This window comes from Kogia breviceps, chromosome 2 (assembly GCF_026419965.1).
Source record: "Kogia breviceps isolate mKogBre1 chromosome 2, mKogBre1 haplotype 1, whole genome shotgun sequence".
Classification (NCBI taxonomy): domain Eukaryota; kingdom Metazoa; phylum Chordata; class Mammalia; order Artiodactyla; family Physeteridae; genus Kogia; species Kogia breviceps.
The window spans coordinates 19,147,421-19,171,697 of NC_081311.1; the positions used below are offsets into that span (position 1 = coordinate 19,147,421).

The following is a 24,277-nucleotide window of genomic DNA, read 5'->3' on the forward strand; positions in this document are numbered from 1 at the left end:
AGATGGAGTTTATTTCTGGTTTCAAAGAGTAATCATTTTCTTTCTAGAAGAATAAAATCATTTAAAACTTCACTGATCAGAGTATCCTGAAGTAAAGTGATTAATTATTCAAACTGACAACCTGATGACCCTCAATCTAATCTATTCAGGCCCACCCAAAAAACTTTACAAAAGCACATCTCTAACATGAAACTCAAAGAAACCGGGCCAGTTGCGAGTGGGTGGGTGGGGTGCAGGGAAGGATGGGGTAAGGGAGTGGTTATTTACTGTTTTCCCTCTGAAAACATGATTTCTTGAGTGCCTTGGTGTTCAGTGAAGAGTCTCTTCCAAGATTAAAAATGGTGAAAGGAGGTATGGGCAGGAAGAATTAAATACTGATCTAAAAAAGCAATGACTAAGGTTTCCATCTATCTATTTAACACAAAAAAATAGGACATTTACTTTATTTGTCCATGACTTACCATATAAAAGGAAAAAAGTAAATCAATAATACCAAGTGAAGAGGTTTCTTGGCTGCTCTCTAATATATTATGTCTGGCTCTTCGTATGTCTTTCGGTATCCTTTTACTGCTTTCTGCCAGTATTCACCCATGTGAATATGCATCATTAGTATCAAATCACATGGCATTAATAAAGATGCTATTAATGCTTGAACAGGTATTCAGATTTTAATATAATTTCCCTATAAAGGCAATAGCACAGCTGCTAAATTCCAAATACATTATTTAAACTAAATACTAGGCTATGTTTCACAAACTTCTGATTTCTCACATTCCTCAAATATACTGTTGAACACAAACTGGATGGCATGATTGAAAGTGGTATACTCATAAAAACAACAGAGAAGAATAAGCACTTAATATGCATAATATAAATCTAATACATATATCTATAATAATGTGGATCTAATACGTATGAATGAAAGTTTAACAAAATGATAATTAGCATGTATTTTGAATTGTAAATTCTCTTGTTATGAGTTTCAGCAGTAAGTCAAATTGCATTAAACATGTATAACTTTTAAAAATGTCAAATTCCATTTTATCTGATCTTGGTGCATGAGTCTTACTTTGTAAGCATTCTCAAAGGAGCTCAGGATTTTGGGGGGTTTTTTGTAATTAAAAAAGCAGTAAAGCAAGATCTGCATCACAGAAAATAACTATTTCTGTCTTTCCTTTATAATAAAAGATAGCCTTCAAGAATTAAAAACAAATCAATAATCAGGAAACTATAAATAAAAAACATAATGAGATACCACTTCACACTCATGGAATGGCTATAATAAAAAAGGACAGGTAATCACAAGAACGTTGATGATACAGAGGAATTGGAACCCTCATACACTGCTAATGGGAATGTAAAATGGTGTAGCCACTTACGAAAATAGCCCAGTAGTTCCTCAAAAGATTAAACATAGAGTTACCATATGACTCAGTAAGTCTTCTTCTAGGTATACACCGAAGAGAAATGAAAACAAATGTCTACACAAAAACTTGTACACAAATGTTCATAGTAATTTTATTCATAATAGCCAGAAAGTGAAAACAACCCAAATGTTCAACAACTGATGAGTGGATAAATAAAATGTGGTATAATCATACAGTGGAATATCATTCAGCAATAAAAAGGAATGAAGTACTGAGAGATGCTATGACCTGGATGAATTTTGAAAACATTATGCTAAGTGAGAGAAGCTAGCCACCAAAGACTATGTATTTTATGATTCCATTTATATGTAATGTCCAGAATAGGTAAATTTATAGAAAAATAAAGTACATTAGTGTTTGCCTAGGGCTAAGGTGTTGGGAGAAAACATGGGTGGGGTGGGGTGACTGCCAAACAGAACAGAGTTTCTTTCTGGGGTGATGAAAATTTCCCATAATTGTTTGTGATAGTGAACAACTCTGTGAACATACTAAAACCCACTGAATTGTATACTTCGAATGCATTAATCGTATGGTATGTGAATTATATCTCAATTAAGCTGTTAACACTGTCCCCTCTCAAAAAAAAAAAACATCTACTGTAATAGCTTTCGACTGCAGCTACACTTGGAATAATCCAATTTACTTGTTAAAAGTACAGATCCCCTGGACCTGCCAGACCAGTAAATCAAAATCTATGGGATGAGACCCACTCTTCTAGACTAGTGGGAGCAGTACAGTGAGATCTAGATTCAAACTCTGACTCTGCCATCTTCTTAGCTGTATGATCTTCAGTAAATTATCTAATCTCACTAAATTTTCAGTTCCTTTTTCAGTACAATGAGGTGTGAAATACCTATTACACTGGATTACTGTAAGAATTTAATGAGATATTAGATGTAAAGTTACGTGTACAAAATAGTGTATGTTATATGACATATTGTACTCAAACAACAGTTACTCTTATTACAACTATGTTATTTTTACTAGATATTTTCTTTTTCCCTATATGGAAACAGATAATGCAGACGTCTGCAATGTTTGTCCCAAATCCATGCATGTAAGTTAAACCTTATAAATTTTAACTCCTTATAAGAAATATTGTTTTATTTTTTAAAGCAGTTTACTTTCTATCTGATGCCCTGCTCGGAATAAAATAAATGACATTTATGAAGTTACTATTTTTATAGAAATACAGAAATTACAAGAACACAAAACTTCAATGTCACTAATGGTGGGAGGGTGCTCATTAAAAAACAAATGGTTATTTTATAAATTACAAATTTAGGAATAAAGTTCCAAAGATTAGGCAGCCACAAAAATCAACCATTTAATTAAATAAAATTTGCCAATTTTTAAAAATAAATTCAATTTTTAGTAAAAATGTTGTAACCATCTGCTCAAGAACAAAGTGAAGTAAATTTAAAGTCCTATGAAATAATTTCCTGCTTAAGAAAAGCATGTTCTTAATTCCCAGGTAATTTGATAACATCTTCTAAAGAAAAAAAAAATCCTTAAAGAAAGACTTTCATATGAATGAAAGCCAATGTTTTAGAATGGAGTATAACACATGCACAAAACAACAATAAGTACAAAGACCGGAAATAACATTTTATATTTCTACATAAAAATTCAGCATTTCTTTCCCGAACAGCTTACAATTCTATTCTACAATGAGCCATACAAACAGGTCAAATTTTGACTGAATTTGGTACAAAAATCAAATGTCATTCAACAACCACATTGTTATCTGAAGACATGGAAAGGAACATATCCATTCGAATTCCTAGGGATATTTTAGTATCTCATAAGTGTGTCACACTTTATAAATACAAGTACATTGCTTGAGAAAATCGACTGTGGACTTTCTAAAACATTAAACCAAAATTAAATTGTTTGGTTAGATCTAAACATAATAGAACACCATACCTAAAATTTAAACTGCATCTTTCTCAAAGCTAAATAAAATTTTTATAACACCCAGAGAATATTATACCTCTACATAGCTGCACAGCCTAAAAACAAAGTGTCCTTCATCACCCACTATAAGACCAATGCTCAAACAATATATTTAACCTGTTTTATTCAGAATAAATTTGTCTTTCACACAAAAAAGGGAAACTTCCCTTTAAAAGCTGTATAATCAATTTTTATGTCAATTTTTCAAACTCTCAGAAAAAGGGCCCACAAAGATAATACCTTTTATCAATTTCTCAAAATTGGTAAGTCAACGGTTTAGTACATTCCAAAAGTTGCTGAAATCTTTTTTTAAATTAAAAATATCAAAACAACTAACTTCTTTTTACTGACTTATTTACACACATGTATTTCCTATTTTTATTCTACTATCTATTCTTTTAAAAACAGTCCCTTTTTCAGTACAATTTAGCTTTACATATAAAAACAAGAATGAAATCTACCAAAATACTAACAGTGTTGGCATTAACTATCGCTGACTTTTCTACTTTTCTGAATCCTTACTTTTTTTTTTTTTTAAAGAAGATGTGGGGGGTAGGAGTTTATTAATTAATTTATTTATTTTTGCTGTGTTGGGTCTTCGTTTCTGTGCAAGGGCTTTCTCTAGTTGTGGCAAGCGGGGGCCACTCTTCATCGTGGTGTGCAGGCCTCTCACTATCGCGGCCTCTCTTGTTGCGGAGCACAGGCTCCAGACGCGCAGGCTCAGTAGTTGTGGCTCTGTGGCTCACGGGCCTAGTTGCTCCGCGGCATGTGGGATCCTCCCAGACCAGGGCTCGAACCCGTGTCCCCTGCATTAGCAGGCAGATTCTCAACCACTGCGCTACCAGGGAAGCCCCCTTAGGTTGTTTTTAATGAACATGTAAGTACTTTCAAAATGAAATTTTTTTTTCAACTTTCTTACAACCCTGCTTCTTCACAAGGCTCTGATATGCCAATATTTTGTGGTAAATTAGGTAGAAAAGTAATATGAATTTAAACAAACATTTTTTCAGGTAAAAAAGAAAATGTCAGAGAATGGGAAAATGCAGCCTTAAAGCATCTTATATAATCATATCTTGTAAATACTTTTAAAATAGGTGGTAACAATTTAAAAATTAGGCAAAATTTTTTTTTCTGCTTCAAATCTACTTTTTTCCAATGAAAATGAAAGCAGATTAGATTTGTGTGAAAAAGGCCCAATTACATCTACATTTTAACTAATTATCTACATCTATAAAATAATCTCAAACCATGTACTATTAATATCGCTAAAACTGATTAAAGTAAACCATAATGAAGACAGAACTCAGAAACCAGCTGTTTTGTAGGCAAGTATCAGATATTTTCAGATATGGAAAAGCACGGGACAAAATTATTGAGCATAACGAATACTACAAACAATAATAGTAACCCAAGGCCTCTTACCAATTTCAGCAGGTAGTTGTTTGATTTTGTTCTCTCGAATGCTAAGCATGCTGAGTTTTGACAGGTTTTTGATGTCTTTTTCCACAGTAGTTATTCGATTAAAGCGAAGGTAAAGAGTGGTAAGAGAATCCAGCCTATACACCACTGAAGGAATTTCTCTCAGTTTATTATGCCGTAAATCAAGCATCCGCAGCTTCTTCAAGTTATCAAGAGAGTCAGGCAAACTGGTAAGTGAATTTTCACTTAGAGCAAGTGTCATGAGATTTACTAGACAGCCCACTTCTGCTGGGAGGGACTGTAATTTGTTGCTATATAAATAAAGTTCTGTTAATTGAGTCAACTCTTTGATTGATGATGGCAATATGTGTATAGACCTCTTGGATAAGTCCAAACGCATTGAGTTCTCTTCCCGGCATTTGTTGAGCTCTTTAATCACCTCTGCATTGCTAGATTTCTTTCTAGTCCCAGGTGCTGGATTTGGCCGTTTTATTGTATTATCAACTGAAAAAGCCACCCCTGGTTGGGCAGCACTGGAGTCCTTCTTTCCATCTTTGGCATCTTTCCCTTTGGTCTTAGGTTCTTTTTCTTTGCTCTCTTTCCCAAAACCTCCAGAGGCTTTTGCCTCCTTTTCTCTTTCCTTGGCTGATGGTGCTTTGGGATCTTTCTCTTTAGAGTCTTTTTCTTTTCCTAAACTACTACTCATGGTGACTCAAGCTTGGGCAAAAACTACATGAACTCCTTTTATTTGCAAACAACAGAAACTGGAATTCAAAGATGAAGAGACAAAAATCCTACACAATCAAAAAAGGTGTTGGCTTGAAGAAGTAATCGCCATCTGTTACATGTTGGATCTAAAAGCACTATGCCCATTTCTGATAACTCATTCCAACTGGTAAAATGGTGCTGGTCAATCAATGATTCATTAGAATTCCTGAAATATAATACAGAAAGAGTATTATATTACTTTAGGTTATAAATTTATATTAAATAAATGGGCTCTGAAAAACAATCTCACTGACAATTTTGCTATTTTCCTATGATTTGATACAGTAAATATTTATTGAACACCTTCTACTTTGCAAAATCCATTGAAGAATTATAAAAATTAACAAGGCGGGCTCTATCTTTAAGGAATTTACAATCTAACAGGAAGAGGTAAGATAGGCATACAAGTCACCAAAGTGCAAATGTTTTTAAGAGCTAAAAAGTGGGAGAAATCACAACAGCAGCTAATGTCTGAATGCTTTCTATGTACAAGCACTATTGTACAGAATTTACAAACATTATAACCGTTTTATCAGATAAATTCTTATCCCTATTTTACACACAGGGACAACTGAGGCAGAGAAATATTTTTAGTAACTAGCTTTGTGATCCTGGAAAAGTAGCAGAGCTAAGATTCCAATGTAGGTGGTACATTGCCTATATTCTTAACCACTACGGTAAAACTGCTCTATCTGCAGCTAATTACCAGATTCTAGGAACTGTAAAAGTAGCTTTTTTAGTTGATAGTGAGAACGATTAAGGGTTCTTAGAAGTAGAAAGGTTCACTGGTAACATGACTGACCAAAATGATCCACAAAGAATGAAAAGATGAGGGGAGATGAAAGTGAGACAGCACTAGCCTAATAAGATCTATTCTTGGTATAAGACTATAATGATGATTATCACATTTAATAATTATTTACTTAAATAAACACATCAATAGACCATATATACTAAATATATTCCTTAGCCTTACCTTAAATGCAGATGTGAAAGCTTTACAATATTGAATCTTGAATTACAATAAACAAGACTTCTGATTCCATACAAGATGGAATAAGCCCACTCTACCTTGTTCCTCACATTAATTACAACTTAAAACCCTGACAAAATGCATGAAGCAACTAGCAGAATATTCTGAAAGGTAGAGAAAAGAAGGCAGACTGGTTAGGAACCTTGGATTGCAGATGACCTGGTCGTGAGTACTCTAGGGGTTTTTTGTTTTGCTTTGTTTTTATTTCCTATATATCCTGGCCTGGGCAGTAGAGAAGCCCATAACCCAAAAACACCAATAAGCATGGACTAAAACAAGGTCCAAGAAAACTCTGTCCCTAGTCAAAGGACTATGAAGAGAAGAGCACTGCAGGATGGAACCCTTTTGACTATACCCTCCTTATTCCACTTGAACACCACATAAGAAGTCATGTCCCACCCCTCCCAACTGGCACTGAGGCCACAAAGACTGTAGAGTAAAACTCTGCCAACCACCCAGCTCTGCACTAACTTGAAGAGAAGCAGTACACATCCCCCTTGGCATCAGCACTGCAGTCATGGAAACTATGGAGGAGAGCCCTGTTGACCATCCCCACCTTGTACTTAGTAAATGTCAGCCAAGAAGTGGTAGCCCTCTCCCTCCCCACTGGTGCAAAAACTGTAGTATGAGGAAGAATCCTGTGGATTATCCCCTGCCATGCACTAAGCAAATGTTAGCAAAGAGACAGCATACCACTCCTTCACAACTAGAAGGGGAAGGAGAAAATTATGGAGAGGAGGGAGCTGGAGAAATGGATTCTTTCAATCTGTATATTCCCAGGCACACTCCCTAGAAGCTCAGCATGAAACCAACCAGAATCAAAACAACAAATGTTTTGAGAACTGTACTGTAGTGTGGAATATCACCTATTTTTCATATTGACCTTGGGGTGGCATACAAACAGGGCAGACCAGAATACCCCTAAAAAGACTCTGAAAACTATACTGGAACTAAAAACCACAAAAATGGGTTAGGGCATGTATCCTAGAACAAAACAGGTTGACTGCTAAATAGAAGGCTTAAAAAGAAATCAAAATTTTATAAGTCTCAAAATGTCCAGGATGTAATCCAAAATTACTCATCATATCAAGAACTAGGAAAGGGCTTCCCTGGTGGCACAGTGGTTGAGAGTCTGCCTGCCAACGCAGGGGACACGGGTTCGTGCCCCAGTCCGGGAAGATCCCACATGCCGGGGAGCAGCTGGGCCAGTGAGCCATGGCCGCTGAGTCTGTGCATCCGAAGCCTATGCTCCGCAACAGGAGAGGCCACAATAGTGAGAGGCCCGCATACCACTAAAAATAAAAAGAACCAGGAAAATATCAACTTAAACGGGAAAAGACAATCAAAATCAACAGACACCAACAATGAGATGACAGATGTTGGAATTATCTGACAAGGATTCTAAAGCAGCTCTCAAAAAAAACAAAACCAAAAAAAAAAAAATGCTCCAACAACTACAAATACTCTGGAAACATACAAATAACTATAAAGTCTCAACAAAGAAATAAAAGGTAAATCGAGAATCAAATGAAAATTTTAGAGCCAAATAATATAATAAATAAAACTTTAAAACTCACTGGAGGGGCTCAATAGGATAATGGAGATTACTGAAAATTCAGTGAATTTGAAGAAAGATCAGTAGAAATGATCCAGTCTGAACAGCAGAAAAAAATAATTTTAAAAACTCAAAAGAGCCTCAGTAAGCTGTGGGACAGAAACAAAACGTCTAATATTTGTTTCTTCAGAATCCCAGAAGGAGAGATGAATGGATATGGGGCTGAAAAATTATTTAAAGAGACAATGGCTGAAACTTCTGAAATTTGGGGGGCCGGGGGAGGTGGACTTATAGAGACAAAAAGCTGAGCAAATCTCAAACAGGAAAAACCCAGAGAAATTCATTCCCAGAATATGATAATCAAATTTCTGAAAACTAAGGCAGCCAGAAAATAACATAAACGTATAGGGGAACAATTATTTGAATGACAGTGGATTTCTCATGAGAAATCAAACAGGCCTAAGGAAGTGACATTTTTCAAGTGTTGAATAAAAAAGTCAACCAAGCCTTCTTCATTCAGCATAAGCACTCTTCAGTAATGAAGGAAATATAATGACATTTTGAGATGAAGGAAAACAAAGAATTTGATGCCAGCAGATCTGCTCTAAAAGAATTGTCAAAGGAAGACCTTCAGACAATAAAGGAAACAGAATGAAAATTAGAACATCAGGAATGAAGAAAGATCTATGGAAAGAGCAATAATACGGATTAATATAACTGGCAATTCTTTTCCTCTTCAGTTTTGTAAGTAATGTTTGACTGCTGAAAGCAAAGAATATATCTCTGAAGTGGTTGTCAATGTATATAGAGGTACTGAGATAAGTATATGACAAGGGAATGAGAGTGAAAGGACCTGAGTGATGCTAAGATTACTACATTGTATCTGAAGTGGTAAAATGTTGATACTAGTAGACTATGATAACTTAAGAATGTATGCTGTATTTCCTAGAACAATCAGAAGAAAAAATATAGAAAGAAGTATACTCAAAGACACTACAGATAAATTAAAATGAAATCTTTGTTCAAGTAACCCAGAGTAAGACAGGAAAAGAGAAAAAAGAAAAACAGAGGGCACAAAAAGAAAATTACGAACTGGCATATTTAAATCCAAACGTAGCAATAATTACATTAAATGTAAACATTCTCAACACACCAATTAAAAGACAGAATTTGTGAGAATGAGTTTTTAAAAACATGACCCAACTATATACCATCTACAAGAAACTCAATTCAAATTTAATAACAAAGGGGGAGGGTTAAAAGTATAGAAAAAGGTATACCATGCAAATGCGAATCAAGGAAAGTTTGAGTGGATACATTAATAGCAAAATAAAATTCAGAGAAAAGAAAACTACCTGGGACAAAGAGGGAGATTAGATTACATAAAGAAAATGGTCATTTCTCCAATAAGATAAAACATTTCCTAACTGTGTATGCACCAAAGAACAGAGCTTCAAAAGACATAGTTAAAACTGATAGAACTAAGAAAAATCCACAAATTCACAATTACAGCTGGGGATTTCAAAACCCTTCTCAGTAACGGACAAACTACAGTACAGAAAGTTAGCAAGGATATAAGATAACAAACAAATACCATAAACCAAATGGATTTAACTTGACATTTGCAGAATACTCCAGTTGATAAAGTAGAATACATACTCTTTTCAAGGCATATGCAACATCCACCAAGATAGACTATATCTTAGATCATTAAAAAATCTTAAATTTAAAAGAACTGAAATCATACAAAGTATGTTCTCTTACTATAATGGAATTAAACAAGAAATCACTAACAGGAAGATAACAAAAATCTCCTAACACCTGAAAATTAAACAACATACTTCTAAATAATCTGTGGGTCAAAAAAAGTAATAAGGAAAATTAAACTATATATTGAGCTGAATAAAAATAAAACTATATCAGAACTTATGAGATGTAGCTTAAGTGGTGCTTAAAGGGAAATACATATTACTGAATGATTATATTAGATTACATTAGAAAAGAAGAAAAAAATGCAGATCAATAATCTAAGTTCCCACATCAAGAAACCTGAAAAGGAAGGGAAAAAGGAACATGAAGCAAGCAGAGGAAGATACAATATAGAACAGAAATCCATGAAATTGAAAACTGAAAAGCAATAAAGAAAAATCAATAAAACCAAAAGCTGGTTCTTTAAAAAGATCAACAGAATTGATAAACATCTGGCAACTCTGACAAAGAAAAAAAAAGAGAGAACACAAATTACCAATATCAGGAATGAAACAGAGAATATAGTTAAATACTCTACAGACATTAAAAGAATAATAAGAGAACACTAAAAATAATTCTTTGGATTAAAATTCAACAAGTTAGATAAAGTGGACCAAATCCTTGATAACTGCAAATTACCAAAACTCACCCAAGATTAAACAGATCATCGAAATAGTCCTATCTATAATTGCTAAAGAAATTGAATTAATAGTTTAAAACTTTCCAAAAAGGAAATTGCTAAGCATAAATGATTTCACTGGAGAATTCTAATGAAGATTTAAAAAAGAAATAACACCAATTCTACACAGTCTCTTCCAGGAGTACTCATTTTATGAAGCCAGCATTATCCTGATACCAAAACCAGATAAAGGCAATACAACAACAATAAGGAAAAAAAAAAAGCAAGCTACAGGCCAACAGCCCTCAGAGAGAGATACAAAAATCTTCAATGACAAATCTTCAATGACATATAAACAAATCAATACAGCTTTTACTACTCCTATTGAACACAGTACTTAAAATCCTAACCAGTGCAATAAGGCAAGAAAAAGCAACAGCATACAGATTACAAAGGAAGAAATAAAACTGTCCCTGTTTGGAGATGAAATGATTATCTATGTAGAACACTGCAGGGATTCTCAAAAAACTCATAGAACAGGCTTCCCTGGTGGCACAGTGGTTGAGAGTCCGCCTGCCAATGCAGGGGATACAAGTTCGTGCCCCAGTCCGGGAATATCCCACATCCCGCAGAGCAGCTGGGCCTGTGAGCCATGGTCACTGAGCCTGCACATCGGAGCCTGTGCTCTGCAATGGGAGAGGCCACAATAGTGAGAGGCCCGTGTACCACACAAAAAAACAAAAGACAAAAACTCATAGAACTAATAAGAGAGTTTAGCATGGTCAAAGGAAACAAGGTCAACACATAAAAATCAATCATATTTCTCTTTGTTAGAAACAAACAAGTGGAAACCAAAATTAATACCATTTGCAATCACTCCAAAAAATTAAATACTTAGGTATATATATAATATGGAATATGTATGCTTAAAACTATAAAACACTGATGAAAGAAATAAAAAATGACCTTCATTTAAGTTTCCTCCATTTCTTTTTGGGTCTGGATAACTTTTTACTGCTATACAATATTCCACTGTCTGGATGTCCCATAATTTATCTATTCACCTACTGGAGATCATCTTGGTTGCTTCCAAGTTTTGGAAATTATTAATAAAGCTGTTATAAACATTCTTGCGCAGGTTTTTGTTCAGACATAAACTTTCAACTCATTTGGGTAAATACCAAGGAGAGTGATTGCTGGGTTGTAATGATAAGAGTATGTTTAGGGCTTCCCTGGTGGTGCAGTGGTTCAGAGTCCGCCTGCCGATGCAGGGGACACGGGTTCATGCCCCGGTCTGGGAGGATCCCACGTGCTGTGGAGCGGCTGGGCCCGTGGGCCATGGCCGCTGAGCCTGCGAGTCCGGAGCCTGTGCTCCGCAATGGGAGAGGCCACATCAGTGAGAGGTCCACGCACCGCAAAAAAAAAAAAAAAAAAAAAAAGTATGTTTAACCTTGTAAGAAACTACCAAACTGCCTTCCAAAGTAGCTATACCATTTTGTATCCCACCAGCATTGTTGCTCCACATTTTCACCAGCATTTGGCAACGTCCAGTTGATTTTTGACAAACATGTAAAACCAACTCAATGGAGGATAACAGCCTCTCAACAAATGCTGTTGGAATAACTGGACTTCTATAAGCAAGAAAAACACCTTTAACCTAAATCTCATACCTTATAAAAAAGTTAACTCAAAATGGATCAAAGATCTAAATGTGGAAAAAAAAAACTATAAAACTTTTAGAAAAAAACATAGGAAAAACTCTTTATAACCTATGGTTAGGCAAGGAATTAATTAGATAAGACAGCAAAAGCACAAACATTAAAGGAAAAAAATTGATAAACTGGACTTCATCAAAATTGAAAACTTTTGCACTGTGTATGACTCAGTTAAGAAGATGAAAAGACAGGCTACAGCCTGGGAGAAAATGTACTAAGAATACATAAAGGACACCTTTAATCAGTAAGAAAACAATCAATCCAATTAGAAAATGGGCAAAAGACTTGTAGAGACACTCCACCAAAGATAAAAATGACAAATGAGCACATGCAAAGATGCTGGACATCATTAGCCATTAGAAAAACGCAAATATAACTACACACCTATTAGAAGAGCTAAATTTTAAAATACAGATGTTACCGAGTGCTCATGAAAATGTGGAGAAACTGAAGAGAATGTTAAATGGTAGAGCCACTATGGAAAACAATTTGGCAGTTTCTCATAGTTAAACATACACTTGTAGCACACAACCCAACAACTGCACCCCTACATATTTTTCCTAGGGAAATAAAAACTTATGTTCACACAAAAGTCTGTATGCAAATGTTCACAGCAGCTTTATTTGTAATATCTCCAAACTGAAAACAACCCAAATGTCTTTTACTGGGTGAACTGATAAACTGTGATACATCCATACAATGGAATACTATTCAACAATAAAAAGGAACAAACTATCCTTGCACACAAAGTCTTGGGTGAATCTCAGGGGCATTAGGGATTAGTGACAAAGTATCAAAAGGTTACATACTACATGATTCTGTTCACATAATATTCTTAAGTGACAAAAGTACAGTGATGGGAACAAATCAGTGGTTATCCTGGTTTAGGACTAGGGTGAGAGTGTGACTATAAAGGAGTAGCATGTGGGAGCTTCTTTGAAGTGATGAAATAGTTCTGTACTTTGTGGTGGTGGTTATTGGTGGTTGTAAGAATCTACACATGTGATCAAATTTCATAGGACTATGAACCACCACCCCCCAAAAAAAGACTGCATGGAAAAACTGGTGAAATCTCAAACAAGAGCTGTAGTTTCATTAACAGCATTGTGCCAATGTCAACTTCCTGGTTTTGATAATTGTACTACAGTTATGTAAGATGTTATCATTGGTGAAAAATAAGAAAAGGGTACAGAAAAACTCTCTGGACTAATAATTTTATAAATTCTATGAGTCTAAAATTATTTTAAAAGAAAAATGTAAAAAATAAAATACAGTGGATGATACAAATCTATCATATGTAGATTGCAAAAAAGTATACTGCCTTTTCTTAAATAAGTGAAAGTTTAAAAAGCATATTTGAAAAAACGTATTTTGAAAATCAAAATTTTTTAAAATAAGTGAATAAGCAATTCAAATTGGCTGGGAAAAGATTCTCTCAATCTTGTTCAGTATAAGATTTAAAAATATACACATTCATAGATATCACTTGATTTGGGAAAGTACATATTTCAACCGACTGGACTATAAGCAAAAAGAAAAAATTTAAGTGGGAGTGCAGTGAGGGAAACTTTAGGACAAGGAGCCCTTGATGAAACACAAAGATATATAACTAGCAAAAGTACCACAGGCCACAAGTTGCAAGCAGTTGTATCTGAAGAAACAGGGTGTTTTTGTTTTTGGTTTTTTTTAGGTCAATTCCATATTTTATTCATATTTGTATTTAAGAAGACTACAATGATGCCTGCCTGGCATATGACACATATTTTTTGAGTGAACAAATCAAACAATTCATCTCTTTTATATAAATTGCACAAAATTATCAAGATAACAATCTGATTATTGTGACTATATTTTGCATTTTATACTAAGTGACTGTTCATATCAAGTTCTTGTGATCTTTTACTCAATCATGCTACATGTTGTAAAAGCAGAGGTCAGAAAATCTTTATATATAAGTTTTTATGAGTATCATTAATAGTAAAACCACAAAGAGTCAATTAATAGAACAAAAATGAAAATAATCTGTCAGATTCCTCAAAATTTGGAGTATTGTGCCATTAGGAAAATTTTTGAAGATAATTCAGTAGTGGTAATGACTATCATGTTGGGGTTAGGTTAAAAAAGAAAAAAATGCAGAATATATTATGATAAGCAGTCAAGGAGGAATTACTGCAAAATGTTTTATGTATATGGAAAAGCATTAGAAAAGAAAATTGGAAAATAATGGACTGTTTTACTGTGGAGGTAATGGGACTATATGTAATTTAAAAAATCTTTTTATTGGAGTATAGTTGATTTACAATGTTGTATTTTTTTATTTTTATTAATCCTAGCTTAATAGTACTTATACCAAAAAAAATTTAAGCATATTCAAGGACATTGGCTGAAGAAAAACAAAACAAAACAAAACTGTAGCGTGATAAGACAATCTCGTAGTCTGAGTTTCACAGAAAATAAGGCCTGAGGCAAAACTTAGGTGCTAGAACCTGCTTCTCCATGCCTTCAACCTGAGCTGGCCTTTTTTTTTTTTTTTTTTTTTTTTGGCAATACGCGGGCCTCTCACTGTTGTGGCCTCTCCCATTGCGGAGCACAGGCTCCGGACGCGCAGGCTCAGCGGCCATGGCTCACGGGCCCAGCCGCTCCGCGGCATGTGGGATCTTCCCGGACCGGGGCACGAACCCGTGTCCCGTGCATCGGCAGGTGGATTCTCAACCACTGCGCCACCAGGGAAGCCCCCTGAGCTGGCCTTTTTAACTTTCATTAGCCTATATAGAATGTGACAAAAACAATTTTGTACCAATTTAGATGGCAAGAGGCCTTGCATGCTTCTGCTCGCTCTCTCCAGACCCTTGCCTCTCTATGTGAACAGACCAGGTCTAGCCTGGTGTAGCAGGGTGGTCTTCAAAGTCATGGATTGTAAAAACCTGCTGAGCCCACAGAAGCCACTTCAGGCAATTAGGCACATATGGACAGTAGATGAAACTACACAGGTGACTCTACAAAGCCCTCAATTTAGTAATTTGAATCTAAGCTTCATGCTACCCATATACTTAATAAGCCTATTTCTACTATTTATAACTCTTGTCATATCCTACAATTATTATGACAATGACCTCCAAATTATATTAAAGTATTTTACTCGTTGTTTCTTATATGTCTTTATACTCTTTCCTCTCCCCAACTGGCATGTAAGTTCAATGACAGCAGAACTTTCTCAATGCTGAACGAATCTGCTCTTAAGTACTGGTTGAAACAAAAAACCACAGAAGACAGAGCAATGAGATTACCTCAGATAATGTGTTTCTTAGTTAAAAAATTCTATCTTTCCCCGAGGTCCCCTGAAAGAAGTCTTACTCCATAAGACTTCCATAAGATAGAGAGTCCTTGTCTGTCTTCTTCACAGATATACTGTTAGCATCTGTATCAGTATCTGGAATATAGTAGAGGCTGAATAAATATGAGCTAAATGACTAAGTCAAATGGAGAGACTATCCCTGAGAGTATGAATAAATTCAAAACTTATTTATAGTTTACAAACTAAGACTAATAACCTATATTAAAAGAATGAAAATCAGATATTTAAACTTAATTTCAAAGAGAAAAGTGTTTTAAGAAATCATTGCACAGAAGATGACTTTACTATCCTTTTAATGCCAACATAAACATTTTCTTGTCACCTAACTAGGTAACTGACAGATGATTCTAGATAGCCAAGTCTTTGATTCCTCATTCAACACAGAGTCAATCAGTGGCAGAGGCAGGAATGAACCAAAGCTTTACTTTCTAGGAATCTTTCTGCTACTGCATTCTACTATACCATACATACATATCTAATGGATAAGTTATTTCCACGTATAACATACCCAGCTACTTGAGTAAATTATTATAAATTCTTTCCTATATAAATACATAAGAATTTAACTTATTAAAATCATTTACAAGAATCACACTTATTTGTATCTTCCCACGAAGTTAGGTACCATGTTAAGTGTTATATTAACTGAATTGAGGAAACAGAGTTTTTGTTCCCTGGGAGCTCACAACTTAAGAAAAGTTATACTGATTTGGACACAATGTCAATGCTGTATATTAGCTAGATCATATTTTAGGCTATAGCAGCCTTTTTTTCTCATGTAGGCTCAGAACCAGAAAGTCACAAATTTTATTTGTTTTGAACTAACTTACTACTAAGGACTCCTGCCCCAAATAATTCTAGTTCTAAACATGACTATATTCCTTTTCCTCTTCACATAAAAGCAGACAATATTTTTCAGAGTTTATATTTTGATATATTAATAAAAAACTTTCAGCATTTCCACACTGTTAAGTCTAACAGTCAGTTCCTCATCCTTGTCTTACTCAAAACTATCGACAGCATTTAACAAGACTGATCAACCTTCTCTCCTTGAAACACTCTACAATTGGCTTCCAGGATACCACTCTCCCTTGGTATCTCACTGGCACTCCTCAGTATCCTATGCTGGTTCCTTCTCATCTTCGCAATCTCCAAACATTAGAAAATCCCAGGACTCACATCTCTTCTCTGTCTGTACTCACTTTTTAGTAGGGACTAGATGATGTCACCCAGTCCCATTATTTTAATGCTACCTACACGATCTCAATGCTCAAATACCATCTGCAACCTGGATGTTTTTCCTTAACTCCAGAGATCTGTATATCCAGTTGCCTATTTGGCATCTCTACTTGGATATGTAACAAGCATCTCAAATTAAGATGACTTAAATTGAACTCCTGAATGTGTTCCATCTCCTCAATCTTCTTCTCCATCTCAGTAAATGGCAAATGCATCCTTTCAAATGCTCAGGCCAAAAACCGTGGAGGCTTCCTTGACTTTTCTTTCACTCAATCTGACACCCAATCCATCAGAAAACACCATTGCTCTATCTACCAAGAATCCAACCACTTCTTACTACCTCTGCATTTAAAAGCCCCCATTACCTCTTGCCTGGATTGTAGCCTTCTGGCCTCCTAGGTTCCATTTTTACCCCCTTAACAGACTGTTGTTCTCTTAGCAATCACTGTGATCCATTTAACTGTTAAGCCTGATTATGTCACTCTTTTACTTTAAAAAAATCTGATGGTTTCCCAGGCTCTTACTCTGACCTTCAAGAGGCTTTCATGCTCTAGTCCTTTCTCTCTCTATAGAGTCCTTTCTCCCAAATATCCACATTGCTTGTTCCCTACTTAACTACAACATATAAAATAGAAATATCTCTTTCCTATTCTTCTTGCTCTGCTTTATTTTTCTTCACAGCACTCACTACCTGGCAAAAAATATACTTAATAATTGATTTTGTTTATTGTCTCCCTCTCCCCCAAGAATGTGGGCTCTCTGAAAGCGAGGACTTCTGATTGTCTGGTTTACAGTTGTATATTCAGAGTCTAGAACCTGGCCAATACTAGATGCCCATTAAGTATTTACCACATAAATGAAAGAACAAATGAAAAAACCCAGATAATAATTTTTTAGAATTCCTTCCCTTTAGTAAATATAAATGATCAGTTTCAAAATACCTTTTATACCTCAATAAAACAAAACCTAAAATGAAAAATATAGAAGGCACAATATAGAATTGTGTCATTTCCCACACCTCTCAAGAGTTACCACTACAATAACAAGATACGAAGGATTTCACTGAGTGATATTATGACATATATGACATATACTATTATGACATATACTATTCAACTTGAGACTTTTGTTTCTTTTAAGATTGCTTCTGTCACAGCTGTTTGTCAACTTGTTTGGGGAACACTGAAAAACAGAAACAGAGGAAACAGAAAGGCAGCGAATTTTAATAAATTTTTTTCATATAATTGAAAATAATTATCCTAAAATATCTTTTATACCCTGCAGGTACTGACTTGAAAAGATTACTTTTTGTCTCACATTTCTAATCCATTTATTACTATTCCCTATTATTAAGGAAACATTCTAATTACGAATTCAAAAACTTCTGTCCAAACTTTGGACCTGAAAGGAAATACTACCAAGAAAATCCCAAGGGAGATGTGAAGAAAGAGAAAACAGTGAGTGTTTTTTACATAAAAAGGACACTATTATCTAAGTAAACTTTTATCTAGTTCTCACTGGGCACCTGAATTAATGATGCCATGCATAAAAGATAAAATTAAACTAGCAACATATTGTACTAATAAGTAAGCAAAGCAGACTAATGCAGAAGGAAAAAAAGAACAATGCTGAATTACAATGAACTGATACGCTCAATTTTTTTAATTGAAAAATTCCAATTCATATATTCCTTAATTTTTTTCATCCTATAACAGCAAGTAGAAATCTCTGGGAAACCTAACAAAATAGTGAGTAACCTTAGCTGAAACCTGCTTGACACACAAAGGGAGCAACATACTGAAATCCATAGCTTGCTGTTTCCTTTATATAAGGGGAACAAAGTCTCATAAGTGGAACACTCTTAGTCTTTTGGTGCTAACTAGCCCCTAATCATAAGTCACTGGCTTCATGTTGGTTTATCCTCTCGGTTTTTAATCTTCCACTGATCATATCAAATCTCTACTGTCCATATTATACATGAGGCCTAAGGTTTAAATAAACTTAGCCTTTTCTCATGCCATTCTCAAGTCATTAAAGTTCCAAACACTTCTCCCCTCTACCCACTAGAGTTCTGTATCGCATTCTCCTTTGTGTTCACTGTCTTCAGGCTCAGTCATCTTCCCATGTGTCCTCACAATGTAAGACTCTTACATTGTGAGCTGCCAATCAATCAATTCTTAACATCTTAACAACTTGGGTCACAAGTCCCACTTTTGGATCTGAGCTTGCCGATAATTTCTCCTTTGACCATCCCAGCATTTCTTAAACCAATTACTTCTTCACAGTTTTAATTTTAAATCCTAAACAATAATCCAATCTCTACACCAAGTTTTAGCTTTTTCTATTTCTTTTCCCTCTGGCTTCCTCGAATGATCAATTCCCAAGTGTCTCAAACTCTGTGTTAGTTCTTATTGTGCCCAATCCCTACAACTCTTACCATATTCTTAACTTTCACTAGGCTATTACTTAAGATTCCAAATTCACCTCCCTGACTCTAAATTCTAAACAGCAACCCCTGCTCCATCCCAACCAGTGATGCCAGACTAAGCATCTTCAGGCTAAATCACTGATTTGAAGTCACTCCCCTACTCAACACACAAACAAATAAGTACACATACATAATAACTACACATATGTATAAACACACATTAGGTTTCTCCATAATCAGGCTCCAATCTATCTTTTACATGTTTACCTTTTGTACCCTTAATATATTCTCCATTCCAGTCTTACCATACTATTGACACAGTAGGCTTAAAATGCTTTCATATAACCATATCTTTGCTTGGACTGCTCCTTCTGTGGGGATGATCTTTTCCTCCTCTCCACATTTACTCCCTAGTCTCCCTGGCCATACTCTGTATACACTATCCTCATCTGTATTGTTTCCTGAACAGAAGGTACTGCTTCCTGTGTCCATACCTATACTCTTGCTGTTTCCTCCTCTGCATGTATGTCTTCCCCATTCACACCTGTTCCTTTTCCAGGCACCACCTTTCCAGATGAACCCATAAACATCTTTTGAGACTTCTAGGAATCACTTTTGCCACAAAGTCTTTCCTATAGTCTTCTGATTAGGCTAGGTATCTAGCCTCCTCCTCCTGGGAGGAGCTCTTACGAATGTCCGTCACGATATAACATGATTTTTTTTTAATTACTGGTTTTATTTTAAGTTCCTAGGTAAATCTTTACACCTCAAATTCTTGTTAACTTTCACAACAGCAGTATACTTGTCTTTTATATATTCTCTTTGTTCCTTTTAGGATCTGTGTTTTTCTTATTTCTTTAGTAAAACTGTAATAACATTTTTGAATGTCAAAAAATTAAGCACATCTACTCTGCATCCTGAACAACTCAATACTAAAGCAACTGAATGTTGCAGAGCAAGTTGGGCATCCACCCGAGTGATCGTGGGAGGTGAGAAATCAAAATGTCCCACAGCAGAAAAGAGTCAGAGCCCAAGCAGATTAAAGAGGGTATAAGTATAGAAGATCCATTGCATCTTGGATTTCAGAGCCTGGGTGAAATGAGACAGACAATCCCACAAGGGGCAGCTCAGAATAGGGTATCAGAGCCTGAGCAGGACAGGGTGGATATCAACATGTACTGGTAACCCACAAGAGGTATTAGAGTTCAAGTGAGGTGGGGATGGGTATCCTCATAGGGAGATGGCTCAGCGTGGAGAATCAGTCTTATTGGGACAAGAAGAGCATCCACAGGTGGTGACAAACTAGTGTGTGATACTGGAATCTAAGAATGGTGAGGAACATGTCTACATGGAAGGGTGGGTGGTTAAGGGGTAGGTGGCATGGCATGGAAAGTTACGAGTCCAAGCAAGGTGAAGAGGTCATCCATGCAGAGTTGTCTGGCAGGGGGAGTCAAAGTCTGGGTGAGGTGGCGTGGAAGTTTGGGAGGACTCCAAACATGGAGGCCTGTCAGCACAGGATGTCAAAGCCAAGTGGAGGTGACATCAGAGAAAACAGTACAGTAAGTAACTCTGAAAATTCTCTCCTCCACAAAAACAGCAAGAAAACTGGCAAAAACAGTTGGAATAAACTCTGTCAGAACTCTCAATATTAGCCAAGAGCTTGCACCCAGGATGCATTTACAGAAAGAAAAAAAGCAAGCATCTCAGTAAGAACAACAAGCTTTGTGACATTTTAACTTGCCCTAGTCCCTTCCCCTGCTCTCCAAATCTGTGACAGCCTTGAAAAATTACAGTCCACATTCCCGGCTCAGCTTAGCAGACACGAGACGGAACAGAACAAAGCTGGAGCTCATTCAAAGCTTCATTCACCAACAAACCCTCCAAATTATCACTATTTGACCTGTCTGGTGGCTCCTGGAAAGACCCCATTTGCAACACTATCTCTATTTGATTTGACTCAGAACTTAGTCAGTGCAAAAGACCTTTTCCCCAACAGGATGTTTGTTGAAAACAATTACAGGAGAGTATTTTATCCTCACAGCTGCTTAAGGCAGTGAACAATAGTTGGGGCAAACAGACTAATCAAAAAGCTTGAAAAGAAAACCTGAGAATGAGATATCATAGGAACTTTGAAAAGCTCCCACGTTCCTGGGAATCTAGAAGCTTATGTACACGCTCAATGCTATGTGCATGGCTAGAGCTATGTGTACGCTCAGCAAAGACCTGAGAAGGCCCCAAGGTATCACTTTTGACTAACTTTAGAGCTGTGTAAGAGCAGGAAGCAACAGCTAAGGCACTTAACTGCCTGGATGAGTGCTGAAGGTATGCCCTAATACACACAGAGGTCTTTGGCAAAGACTGGGAGATTTACTGGTTGCAGGCATTTAAAGAAATCTATGACCAATCATTAGCCAACCACTAAGCTAACCAAATAGTGACTTCAGTGGCCACAAGAAACAGAATTAGTTCAAAAAGTCACTAAACCAACAGCAACCACAATAAGCAGGAACAATAAACACCACCAGAAAGGGGGCAAAATCTAATTTCCATAATTGTCACATTTTGTTATTTAAAGTTTCCGTTATTTGGACATTTTTATGCTATCTAAGATGCTCATTTAAATGTATATTTCCTATTTTAAATGTCCAAACAAAGTTTTTCAATAAAAAATTACAAGATAGGCAAAGAAATAAGAAAGAATGGCCCAAACACAGGAAGAAAAGCAAACAACAGAAACTGTCCCTAAGGAAATTCCGATGTTGGACTTACTAGACAATGACTTTAAGCCATCTATTTTAAATATGAGCTAAAAGAAAACATGTCTATAGAACTAAAGGAAGGCAAGAGAAAAATGTCTCACCCAACAGAGAATGTGAATAAAGAGAAAAAAAGTTACTAAAAAAATAAAATTCTAGAGTTCAAAGTACAATAACTTTGAACTGTAGAAATGAAAAATTCTCTAGAAAGATTCAACAGCTGATATAAGCAAGCAGAAGAAACAATGAACTCAAAATAGGTCAATTGATATTATCCATTGAGGAATAAAAAGAAAAAATATGGAATAGAAAGAAAAAAGAATGAAGAAAAATACACAGAGCATCCAAGATCTGCGCACACCATCAAGTGAACATTTTAAATAATAATACACATAAATAGAGTCCTGGAAGGAGACAATGAGAGAAAGTGGCAGAAATACTGGAAGAAATAAGGGCCAAAAATTTCCTTCCAAGTTTTGAAGAAAAACATTAATCTACACCTCCAAGAAGCTGAACAAACTCCAAGCAGAATAAACTTAAAGAGATCTACACATAGGCACATCCTTACCAACTGCTAAATGACAAAGACAAAAAAAAAATCTTGAAAGCAGCAAGAGAAGCGAGTCATCATGTATGAGACATAAGAAGATTAACAGTCACTTCCACAAGTCATTTCTTTTCAGAAAATATGGAGGCCAAAGGCAGTGGGAAGACATATTCAAAGTTCTGAAAGAAAACCAAACAAACAAAAAAAACTGTCAAGAATTCTATATGCAGCAAAACCACCCTTCAATAAAGGTAAAGTTAAAACATTCCCAGATAAGCAAAAACTAAAAGAATTTGTTGCAGACCTGCCCTACAAGAAATGCTAGTGTGAGTCCTTCAGGCTGAAATGGAAGGGTACTAGACAATAACTCAAATACAAATAAAGAGCACTGGCAAAAGTAACTAAAAAAATAAATATAAAAGACACTATAAATGTATTTCTTGCCCATAGCTTTTTTAACCTATCCATTTTAAGAGAACTACACAAAGCAATAATTATAAATGTGTTGATGGGCACACAATGTACGAAGATGTAATTTTGCATGACAATAACAGCAAAAGGTGGGGGTAGTGGAGCTAGCTATATAGGCACATGTTTAAGTAGACTGTTGAAATTAACTTGGTTTAATCCAAACTAGATTCTTATGACTTAATATGTTAACTGTAGGACAGCCACTAAAAAAACAACAAAATAATTTAAAAAGTACCCTAAAAAATATCTAACACAGAAGAAGACAGTGATGGAGGAAAAGAGAAACAAAAAAGATGTGACACACAGAAAACAAATAAAGTAGCAGGGTGCAAATTCTACCTGATCAATAACTAAATGTAAATAGATAAAATTAAACCCTCAAATTAAAAGCCATTAGTTCATAGAATGGATTAAAAAAAGTGATCCAACTGTATGCTGTCTACAAGAGATACAGTTTAGATTAAAACACATGAATAGATTGAAAGTAAAATGATGAAAAAAAATAATACTAACCAGACAAAACAGACTTTAAGACAAAAATTATTACTAAAGACAAGGGACATTTTATAACAATAGAAGGGTAAATCCATCAAGCAGATAAAACAATTACAAACACATATGCACCTAACAGAGCATCAAAATATATTAAGTGAAAACTCACAGAATTGAAGGAAAAAAAAACAGATAATTCAACAATAATAGTGACTTCAATACCCTACTTTCAATGCTAAGTAGAACAACTAGACAGAAGATCAACAAGGAAATAGAAGACCTGAACAACACTATAAGCCAACTAGGCCTAAGAGACATTTATCAATACTCCACCAAACAACAGCAGAATATTCACACTCTTCTCAAGTGAACAGAAAACACTGTCTAGGACAAACTATATTTCGGAACATAAAATTTTAAGTTTCTGTAAGTAAAATGGAAAATACATTCTCCAACCACAAAGTAATAAAATTAAAAATCAACAAAAAGAAATCTGAAAAATTCACAAATATGTAGAAATTAAAAACCACATTCCTAAAAAATCTATGAAGAAACCACAAAGGGAATTAGAATCCCAAGCAGATGAGAAGAGTGTCCACACAAGAGGGTGTCCAATTCCCTAGCAAAGGAAGTCAGACAGAGCCCCTGTAAGCCAAGGAAGGTGGGACCTAGAGCCAGGTGAAGATCTTTGGGACCTAGAGCCAGGTGAAGATCTCACAGGCATGACACCAAAAGTACAACCCATAAA

The 24,277-nt window shown here is 35.5% G+C and overlaps 1 protein-coding gene across 5 annotated transcripts in view; it reads right to left on the reverse strand.

Annotated features, from left to right (window-relative positions):
- SHOC2 (SHOC2 leucine rich repeat scaffold protein) overlaps positions 1 to 24,277 on the reverse strand; it is a 104,678-nt gene that overhangs the window by 41,229 nt on the left and 39,172 nt on the right. For 4 of the 5 annotated variants that reach the window (XM_059051960.2, XM_059051962.2, XM_067024684.1 and 1 more), the window contains one exon: positions 4,806 to 5,736. In XM_059051960.2, coding sequence (XP_058907943.1) covers positions 4,806 to 5,508 — 703 coding nt within the window. In that variant the 5' untranslated portion in view covers positions 5,509 to 5,736. Of the gene's footprint in view, positions 1 to 4,805; positions 5,737 to 15,528; positions 15,672 to 24,277 lie in introns of all 5 variants that reach the window. The other variant, XM_067024683.1, reaches the window with a different exon arrangement.